The sequence below is a fragment of the Cibotium barometz genome, chromosome 58 (assembly GCF_041138505.1).
Source record: "Cibotium barometz isolate CiBa-2024 chromosome 58, ASM4113850v1, whole genome shotgun sequence".
Classification (NCBI taxonomy): domain Eukaryota; kingdom Viridiplantae; phylum Streptophyta; class Polypodiopsida; order Cyatheales; family Cibotiaceae; genus Cibotium; species Cibotium barometz.
In genome coordinates this window covers 36427775-36438823 of record NC_141103.1, presented here as the reverse complement: position 1 = coordinate 36438823, position 11049 = coordinate 36427775, and the positions used below count along the sequence as shown (strand labels likewise).

Below are 11049 nucleotides of genomic sequence, written 5' to 3'. Positions count from 1 at the left end.
CCATAACAGAATAGGATTGCGCTACTCTCATAGAGAACACACCAATTTGCCTTTTGACCAAGTCAGGCGAAATGTTAATGCATACCTTGTTCTTGTGTAGATTCTCCACCCGTTGATGTGCATGTAGTCGCTCAACACGAATCTAGTCGACGAACTGTCGCTTTCTTGCGATTTCTATGTCCCTTTGATTGATCATCCCTTTCTCTCTTGATTTCCTATTGTGTGTCCCATTCTCCCCATCCCCCTTCTCCTGCCACCTCCGGATGCTCCCAACTGCCCACCATCGCAACGTTGTCTACATGCGCAAGGCATACACTCGCGTAACGTGACCGTAGTCCTTTCGCATGCACTATCATGACGGTGAATAAAGTGGCCACTTACCTCATATTTCAACACGTTTCTCTTAACTCTTTCACAATAAAAAACTTCTCTTTCTGATGTAGGGGGTATGGGGATGACTCGCTAGCACACTCATCTTGGGGGTGTCACTCATAAATATGTAAGCGTAACATACGTGGGTTCAACAAAAGGGATTTTTCAAATCCCTTTTTTACACATTTTTTACATGAAAAAGGGTACCATTTAAAGAGTGTATTCACAAGTTGAATAGAAAAAGGGTATATTTTATTCATGAAAAATTCACATATAAGAGATTTTAAAAATAGGCCTTAAAATGAACATGATACAGAGGGTTTACTTATAGTGAACCCCTTGAGCTAGCACATTTACTAGGACCCCATGCTATGGGGATGAGCTCAAAAAATAGGGGCTAGTACATTGGGTAGGATGAAAATGGCATGGTGGCATTGGCATTTGTGTTTAAAGGTTGCAACTTGCTCTTGTCTTATGCTTAGACATGAAAGTATTGAGAGAAAAAAGAAGTCAAGGTTGTTGAGACAGAAAATCACCTACAGAAGTATTGTGCTCCTTCGCTTGAGGAGATTAGCCATGAAAGCACTGAGACAAAAAGACCAGCCATGAAAGCATTAAGAGAAAAAGACCGTAGGTTTATTTGGTGAGGTGATTGTTCAAGCTGCTTAGCCATGAAATAATTAAGAATCTAGATACACATGCAAATCCAACATGGGCTCATTCAAATTTCATACCCTTGAAACATGAACTGCATTATAAAATCTCTTGAAAGAGCAATAACATAATAGTCTAGTTGAGAAATAACATATAGGTTAAAGAGTCTAGTCCAATTCCAAAACTTGTAGTGTAATTAATAGAACACTACTCAAAGCCTCATTGCACAGCTCTATAACAATATTGTTGGCATCAATCAGGTGACATGGCAAAAGCCTGCGCCTAGCTGTGTGGACGAGGCAGATGTTTGCAGCAATATTGTAGGGCAGTATTTTTGTGCATATTTACATCCCCATTCAGCAATTTGAATCACCCAAGGCTAAATTTGCTTAGAGCTGTGCTAGATCCTGAACACTGAGTGGAGCCTGTTTCTTGAGCTTAAATCTGTGGGGGGAGGGGCTAGCATAATTACAAAAAATGGTTGTAGTGGTACATATGTGCATATATTGTGTGTGTGTGTGTGTGTGTAGGGTTAGGATTAATTAATAGAGTAAGAGTAGATTAGATGTCAAGACGAGTGCTGATAATTAGAGGAGCTTTGATCTTCGAAAGCGAGGTCTTTGAGCATGGCGACCACTCGGAGCATGTTAGGGCGGTGGGAGGGGAGCTCATCTAAGCAATCACAGGCAACTTTGAGGTATTGAATCATCTCATACTCCACACCGGTGCCACGCAGGATGGGGTCAAGCACTTCCAGCCAATTGTTTCCCGCCACGTGGAGTTTGACCCAGCCGACCAGGTTGTTGTCCCCGAATTCATCTTTGTCAGTGGGGCGCTGACCTGTGACAAGCTCGAGCAGGATGACACCAAAGGAGTAGATGTCCCCCTTCGTAGTGCACCGGAAGCTCTGATAATACTCTGGGGGGACATAGCCTGGGGTGCCCGCCAGCGTGCTCACACTGAGGTGTGTGTCCAGCGCGCTGATCAGCCTGGCCATCCCGAAGTCTGAAACCCTGGCCTCCAGATCCCTGTCCAACAACACATTGCTGGACTTCATATCCCTGTGGATGATGTGTGGTATGCAGTTGTGGTGCAAGAACGCCAGCCCCCTTGCTGCTCCTTTGGCTATCTGCTTCCTCAAATCCCAATTCAGCCTCTCCCTCCCTTCGCTGCTGCCATGCAACACCTCCTCCAAGCTGCCACCATGCATGTACTCATACACCAGCAGCCTCTCCTCCCCTACCTTGCAGTAGCCCAACAACGGCACCAGATTTCTATGCTTGATTTTGCCCAGAGTTTCCATCTCCGCCATGAACTCTCTGTCCCCTTGGAAGCTGAATTGCAGGAGCTTCTTGATAGCCACCACTGTGCCATCTTTGAGCTCCGCTTTGTACACTTCTCCAAAGCCTCCTCTGCCAACTAAGCTCTCCCTGCTGAAACCATTTGTTGCTTCGATTAATTGAGAAAATGTGAGCTTTCTTAAGGGCCTCTCAAAGGTGGCCACATTGATGCTTAATGGCTCCCTTTCCCCACTCAGATTCCAGCTGCTGCTTCCATTGCATGATGACTGCTGCAGGCTGCTCAGCAGCGCATTCTCTTTCTTCCTGTTCTTGTTCTTCACCATGAACCCAACCCACACCACAAACGCGCACACACATAGCAATGCCACAAGAACCGCCAGGACTATGCTGTTGGCCATTGACAGAAGATTCAACCGGTTCTTTCCGGCACAGCTTGTGCTGCTATTGCAAGGCGGTGACTCTGGCGGCGCAACTCCGGCGGTGTTGCACGGCTCCAGAGGAGGGCCGCAAAGGCCGGAATTGTTAGCAAATGACTGAACTGGATTGGTCGACAGCTGTCCCGCCGGAATCTCGCCGGAGAAATAGTTGTTTGAGACGTGGACGGACACCAAAAGTGTGCAGCCCGACAGAACGGAGAGGCTCCCTTCGAGGTGGTTGTAGGAGATGTCCATCACCCCAAGGGCGTGTAGGTTGCCGAAGCTCGCCGGGAGTTCGCTCGTTAGCTGGTTGTGCGACAGCGCCAAGATGATGAGCGAGACCCAGGAGCCCATCTCAGCCGGAATGCTGCCGGACAATTGGTTAAATGACAGATCCAGGTACTGAATGGTTCTGTTCTCCGGATTGTCGTACAGGCTGCCGCCGATGTAGACTATCGGACTGGCTTGGCAAGCAGTGAAGGGAGTGGAAGCGAGGGCGTCTTGGGTGATTCCGGTGAAGTCCAGCATGATGCCCAGGCCGAAGCCTTTGCAGGAGCTCCCGACATTTCTAAGGTAAGCTAGCTGATTGCCAACAAGTACCGGATCGCTGAGAGAGGTGGTCGAGTGACGGCCAAGAGCTGTTGGAATTGGGCCTGTCAGCTGGTTAGTATTGAGATCTACCCACAGTAGCTGGGAACAGTTCCCGAGCTCCGGCGGTATTTGCCCACCGAGGGAATTGTTCCCCAGCTGCAGCAGCGTGAGCCTCTGTAGAAGTCCAAGCTCAGGCGGAATTCTGCCAGTCAGCTGGTTGCTGTTGAGATTGAGCCACTCCAGGTTTTTGCATTTGGAAATCGCCGCTGGAATCTGGCCCGTGAGAAGATTGTTGTTGAGATTGAGGTTTTTCAGCTTGGGAATGTTGCCGAGCTCCGGCGGAATGATCCCCGTGAGTTGGTTGTACCACAGGGAGATTCTTTCCAGATTGGGAAGATAGCTGAGCTGCACCGGAATGCCGCCCGTCAGCTTGTTGAAGCTCAGGTCAAGAATCACAAGATGGGTGCAGTTCATGAGAGGTGGCGGCACTCCGCCAGAAAGCTGATTGTTGGGCAGCAGCAACTGCTCCAGCGCATAGCTGTTGGAAGGAGGGCAGATCTCTGCCGGAATGGAACCTGTCAGCAGGTTTCCACCCAAATCCAAGATCCGGAGCTTGCTGCAATTCATGACACCAACGGGTACTGATCCAGTGAAACCATTGAAAGCGAAGCGGAGAACCTCCAGCGACTCCAGTGGTGAGATTACGCCGCTCGGAAAATCCCCGCTCAACTTGTTGGCGGCCACCTTCAACGACCGCAGATTGTTGCAGGCAGTGAATGAAGACGGCAGAGATCCCGTCAGATTGTTTCCAGAAAGGTCCAGATCCTGCAGACTCGAGCAGAGCGCGCCTACCATGGTAGAGGGAATCTGGCCGACAAACTGATTTTTGGCGAGGTGGAGCTTCTGGATGCTGGCCAGCTTGCCTAAAAATTCTGGCAGCTCGGAAGTAAACTGATTGGCAGTGAGATTGAGGGCCGTCAATTTAGTGCAACTTTGAAGAGAAGAAGGCAGCGACCCGGTGAGCTGGTTGGAGGAGAGATCGACAGACACCATCATGCCGCAGTTGGCGAAAAACTGGTCAGGTACGCTGCCAGAAATCTTGTTGTTAGAGAGGTCGAGAGAGACAAGGGGAGGCCCGGTGGTGCAACCAGTCGAGCAATTTGATAGTAGAGTGAGGGGCAGGCCGCCATTGATGAGATTGCTGGCAAGGTGGAGGTTAAGCAGTGAAGCGCAGAAGCCTGTTCTTAACGGAAGGCCGCCGACGATTCTGTTGCCGGAAAGATCCAGTGTCTGGAGAGCACCGCATCTGGAGAAAAATGCCGTCGGAATGGCACCTCCAATGGCGTTGCCGGAGACGTTGATATAACGTACAGTGCCGCAGCCGGACAGCAAGGTCTCTGGCAGGCTACCGGAGAGGTAGTTGCCGGCAAGATTGAGCTCCTGGAGGCTGCCGCAGCTGCCGGTTTGGATCGACGACAAATTTCCGGTAAACTGATTTCCGGAGAGGTCGAGAACTTGCAGCATCGGGAGTGACGCTATCCACGACAGAATCAAAGCGCCAGCAAGGCCAGAGCTGCTGAGTGACAAGCTCTGCACGCGGCTTCCAGCATTGCATCCAACGCCGGGCCAGAGGCAGGGGTTGGCGTGGCTGCCAGTTCCGCTCCATGTCGTCAAGATTCCGTTGGGATCCTGCTCAACCTGCCCCTTGAACTGTAGCAGCGCGTCGGCCTCAGTCAAAGCGAGCAGCGAGCGATGCAAGAGCAGTGATCCGCCGCCATTGTTTCCGTCGGGGGAGGCCGCCTGTAGTGAGCAGAGCTTCAAAACCACGAGGAGGAAGCACCATGTGGAAAGCCAGGGGGGGGTGCGGGGGGGAGGACCCATGAAAGAACCTAGGAGGACAAAAAGGAGAGCGGAGGCGGGGTGGTGCGTGTGTCGGGAGGGGACTGGGAACGGACGGTGACGGAGAGGGGTGTTGGGGCGAAGTACGGCGTGGTATCGCGAAGGGGATGTGAAGAAGAACAGCAATGCATTGCAAAAGGGGAAGGGGAAGGGGGTGTGTTTACAGGGGCGGTGTGATGCTAGTGCAGTAAGATCTTGGGAGGAGGTGGGCAGGCAGGCAGGCAGACTGTCGAACGTGCTTGCTGATGAGGCCGACGGAGAAATAGAGAGAGAAGCAAGAACCTACGCCAAGGAGGATCTGCGGCGCAGTGGAAGCAATCGCAGGACACCACGATCCTTTAACAAGTGCGCAAAGCTACGAAAGCTACAAGAGAGTAATACTAGCCTGTAGCCTGGCCGCGGCGATTTCCACTCCGGCTGTTTCTGTTTAAAAAATCCTGCACTGCGGCACCCTATTTATTCCATCGCGTCCAACCCATCCCCATCAGCCGCACACGCGCGCACGTGTGCATCAGCAACATCACTTACCAAAGTCAAGCCCCGTTCATCAGTCAAGCCTCGTCCCGCTCCGGACCCGCCCAATAAATTTTATTTTATTTTTCGTTTTTATGAAATTGGGCCCCGGCCCCCGCTCACATGCATCATGCGGCCCAATCGCTTTGTCGACGCTTCCGCGACAAAGTCCCGCTCCCGGCCTCCTGCGCCCGCACGGCGCATGCTTCCCTCCAGCCGTTTCTCCTGAAAGCCCGGCGCACGGTACCACACCGCCAGCCTCACGTGTGCAGCTGCCGGCCCGTTAGCGCAGCGCCTGACCTTTGACGCGTGACCCCCTCCTTGAGCCTGCGACCTAACAAACCCCTAGTATTGCCCAAACACTCTACACACCTTCCAAGTTCCACCTCACTTTTTGCTGTCAAACACATTGGAGTTTATGCCCTTTCGTCTTTCAAATCCATTCCCAATGCCCTAAAATTTTTCAATTCCTCATTGTTCACTCTTACTTTGATAGCATAGTCCCACCTATGTCCCCCCTATTAGCTTTTTTGTCATTAATTAATTAATGCCCATCAGTGTGGCCATTAATTAATTGTTGCCTAACCTTTGTTTCACCAAGGTTATTACAATGTAATTTAAACCTATGAAGTTATTATTTACAAAGATTCAAACCTTAGTTTAACTAAAAGTAAGAATAATAAATAACAATTTACAAACTTGATTTTAAAAAGCATTAACTTGAAAACAAAAAAATGCCATCATAAACCTGAAATGAGTTAAATGACTTAAAAATAATATATGAAACACGAAAGAAATTTGAATTTGTTCCATTCATTTAAAACAAGAAAATTATATAGAAAACATATTTTTGTATAAACTCTAGCGGGAATTTTCACAATGATAAAAGTGACGGTTTACACAACGATGACCATGAAAATACATATTCGAAAGATGGTCATATGTATCCCTTAAAATTCCTTAGATAAAGACACTTGTTTCCCAGGGTGCAGAGATACAAAATCATGACCATTTTCTATTACTTCCCTCATATTTGGTGGTGGGTCCCAAAGAGAGCAAGATTTGCCATGTAGTCCACGCTCGTGGAAACATCTTCATCACTATTCGCAGGGATGGGGCTTCTCGATCTTGGATTACCATCGTCATTCTCTGGCAGTTCACCTTCAACTCCACCAGTGTCTACATCTGGGAAGTACTTGAAACGTGGATGATCCATGAAAAAAAAATTCATCAACATCAAACCGATGAAGTGAAATGAGGGATTTTCATCACTTTCCAAATAGCAGCAGGCAGCCCTTTTTCTATCCATTCCCTACTTTAGGAATGATCTAGTGTGCAAATGGGTAGTATTTCCCAGTGTGGAGCATTCACAACAAAGTAGACTCCATGCTAGATCCTAGCTTATTCAGGATAGAATTATCCATGTAAGAATATGCACAATTAAACACACTGCCGAGAGTTAAACATACTTTTTTTTAAAAATCCCCTTGTCCGTATAGCGTAAATTGCTCATGGCCCCTAGTTATTTCTTTAGCAGAGACATTGTGATTGAAAAATCTGAACTATGGCTTATGCAAGTCTTTCATACAGTAACTTGACATGCCCTCATATGTGTGGAGACGGACCTAGTTCAAAGCTCCGTAGTAGACGACAACGCCTCATGTAGGTTTAGAGACATCCCAAGCAAGATGCCTTTTAATCATTTTGCTGACAGAAATAATTGAGGATGAAAAGACTTTACTACCATTTGAAAATGGAGTGCAAACAGGCCACTGACATATTCACCTCGAACAAACTGTTTCAATGGTTCCCAATACACGAGGTCCATATCACGATTGCCAACGCCAATAGTGAGAGAGCTCTAGTAGCTTAGTTTTTGACATAGGTTTTCTATTCGTGTTAGGATCAGATGCAGCTTTCTTCTCTTTCAGAGGCTTACTGGATTCACTAGACCTTGCTCCTTTTTTGACAGAGCGGAGGTTCTAGAGGCCTTGGTTTTCTTTGGGGTAGGGGTAACAATACGTACACAAGGAGACTCTAGATGTGCATGTTGTTGAGGAGCAGTGCAAGATGTTGATTCAAGTTCAGCACATGGCAAAGTTGTGTGTCCATGATAGCTTTCCCATGTCCATCTGCATGGGCATCACTAGCATCCAACAAAGGGGTACATATAGGAGCTTTGCCATGTGCACGTTGACAAACAACAGCATAAGGACACGGATCATATAAAGGAGTTCGGGCATCAACATCTAGGATCAGAAGTAGAAGGATCATCATTGAGGACACGACATCGTGAGGAAGACATCTAAGACAGATGCACACAAACACGAGGCATCATATAAAATTTATTTTTATAGCACATACCTAGTGCGAGACAACACACCAAGAGATAAGGCTAAAACCCTAGTGAACCGTAGTAGAAGACAAAACAAAATGGGAAGAAAATTTAATGCGTGCAAGTTAAGCCTCATCAAACCATACTACATGTGGACGTATGGGCATAAATGCCAAAGAAATTTAATCTAACTAAAACCAAAGATGCCCTAATTAAATGTAAACCCTAATTAAACCATAGCAGAGGTGCCCCATTAAACCAGAGCACAGGATGAGAGAAATCCCAACATATCACCTAGAATTGAGAGAGAGAGAGATTAGAGTATGGTTATAAAACCACAGCAAAGGCACCCAACTAAACTAGAGCACAATATGAGAGAGAAATCCCAACATGTCACCTACAATCGGAAGCCAAGGAGGTCGAGCACGACGTGGAGGTCGAATAGGACGACAAATACCACCTAGAATCGAAAGATGAGAGGTCGAGTATGAGGCCGAGGAATCCATTAGCAATCAAAAGTTGGGAAGCACGAGATCAAGGACATTGCCATCAAATTGATGCCATCACAACATTGACCAAGAGGAAATGCATCAAAAAGCCCGAGGGGTCCTCTAGCGTGAGCATGCGCGAGGGGCAGACATGCCAAGGACATGACCCAAACACCATAGCCAAAAGGATCAGAGAGGAGCAAGGAGTAGGCAAAACATCAATAGGTGGGTTATGATAGGAGGAGGGGCAAGTGTCAAAAGTGTATGCGAAAGATCTAATCACCATGATTAGATCTTGTGCTTAATCTTAATCACATGAAGGCAGAAGATTAATCACAAGATCTAATCACCATGATTAGATCTTGGCTTAATCTTAATCTCATGAAGGCACAAGATTAATCACCATGATTAGATCTTGTGCTTAATCTTAATCACATGACAAGATTAATCACATGAAGGCACAAGATTAATCACATGAAGGCACAAGATTAGGAGGAGGGGCAAGTGTCAAAAGTGTATGCGAAAGATCTAATCACATGATTAGATCTTGTGCTTAATCTTAATCACATGAAGGCACAAGATTAATCACACCATAATTTTTTCCCCCTGAACTAGAGCACATGATGAGAGAGAAATCCCAACATATCAACATGAGAGAGAGAGAGAGAGAGAGAGAGAGAGAGAGAGAGAGAGAGAGAAATCAATGGAGGTGCCCCATTAAACTAGAGCACAGGGTGAGAGAAAACCCAACATATCACCTATAATCAAAAGCCAAGGAGGTCGACGTGAAGTCGAGGAAGCTGTAGCAATCGAGAGCTAATGAGCATGAGGTCGAGGACACTGCTATCATCATATAGACACCATCACGATGTGGGAGTGGGGTAGGTGCAAAGGTGCATGCGAAAGATCTAATCACATGATTAGAAAATCCCAAAAAAAATCTTATGCAAGATTAATCACACCATAATTGTTTTCCTTGAACCTTAATTACACAAAGGCGCATACCTTCGGTATTCATTAATTAATAGCAAAAGTAGATGTTGGGTTATTTATACCACGGATGTTCCCCCTTATATTTATCCATTTGCCACTTATCCTTTTTCTCTATATCTAAGATGGGGCTCTTTTAGAGCTTCATTCCTATAGTTCATATCAACAGTTTTTACTAAGTAAATCATTCACATGCGTATATACATGTATGTTTTTGTGTCCACACACACGCGTGCACGTGCGTGTGCACACACTTGCACATGTGTATGTGTACACGTACGTGTCTGTGTGTCTGTGTAGACACAAATACATACATGTGTTTATGCACGTGTGCGTGTGTTTATGTGTGTGTGTGTGTGTGTAAAACATGATTAGTCTCATACTTTGTTTATAAGCACGTATGAATTTTGTAAGTTTCCATGTTGTGAAAAACTAAGGTTATTTGTACTAAGTGAAAAGTACTTTGAAACTCTACTTGGTCAATTTTCAAAATGATCTTTTTATGATATTTCATCCAAATGACGTCTATTTTAAAAAGAGAACTTGAGGCTTATCTTTCTCCAAAGTTAAAACATATCTACATAGGTTTTCCTTTTTCAAAAACTAAGAACTTATCCACATAGCTTACTCTCACATATTTGGTCATGTACTTATATAACCACATAACTTTCTATCACATATTTGGTCATGTACTTATATAACCACATAACTTTCTATCACATATTTGATCATGTACTTATCGACATAACTCTCTCTCATAGATGGAAGACCATTAAAACAAATAGGAAACTTAACATTACTTTCTATAGACACATGACAAAAACCAAGGTGTTAAACCCATAATGGATCATAGATTAAGACACACTTTTCTAAGATAATGTTAAGGAGAACTTAGTCTTCAGAAGGCAAAAGAGAAAAATTATCTTTTTTTAAAAACAAATTGACCCTTATTTAGTTACCCAATGCAAAATATAATACAAAATTATACTCACTTGGAAAATTTTTTTTACTCAAAGATCCAAATAATTTATACATGTAAGGCCCGCATGAGCTTACATTAAAGTAATCAAACTCCTGACTACTTTTTTTCTGCCTAGATTTGCATGATAGTATAGCACGTTCATCGATATTTTCTCCTTTTTAAAAATTAAAAATTTGTTATTTAGATTAAAGTTTCTTGCACACATCATGATTCTTATAAAAAATCATGCCTTACTTCCAATGGGCATCATTAATCATCAATGGTAGTCATGATAATAGCTTGTAGGTGTTAATAAATGTATAAGCATGCTAATTGCCTACTTCCATGCAAGTGGCAAAGTAAATTTCTCACTATGTGATATTTCCAACGGCCACTTAATCGAGAAAAAGGACAAGTTGGTGCTACTATATTCAATTAAACATATGTTCTTATTTTTTAATCGCCTCAAGTAGAAGTAGACAAAGGAGGCGCTTAATCGAGAAAAGGACAAGTTGGTGTTACTATATTC

General features: G+C 45.3%; 1 protein-coding gene across 1 annotated transcript; it reads right to left on the bottom strand.

Moving 5' to 3' along the window:
• Window positions 1-1103: 1103 nt before the first annotated feature.
• LOC147606228 (uncharacterized) lies at window positions 1104-5657 on the bottom strand. Its single transcript, XM_086792842.1, has one exon. The coding sequence runs from the start codon at window positions 5213-5215 to the stop codon at window positions 1595-1597; it is 3621 nt and encodes a 1206-aa protein (XP_086648968.1). The 5' UTR covers window positions 5216-5657; the 3' UTR covers window positions 1104-1594.
• Window positions 5658-11049: the final 5392 nt, after the last annotated feature.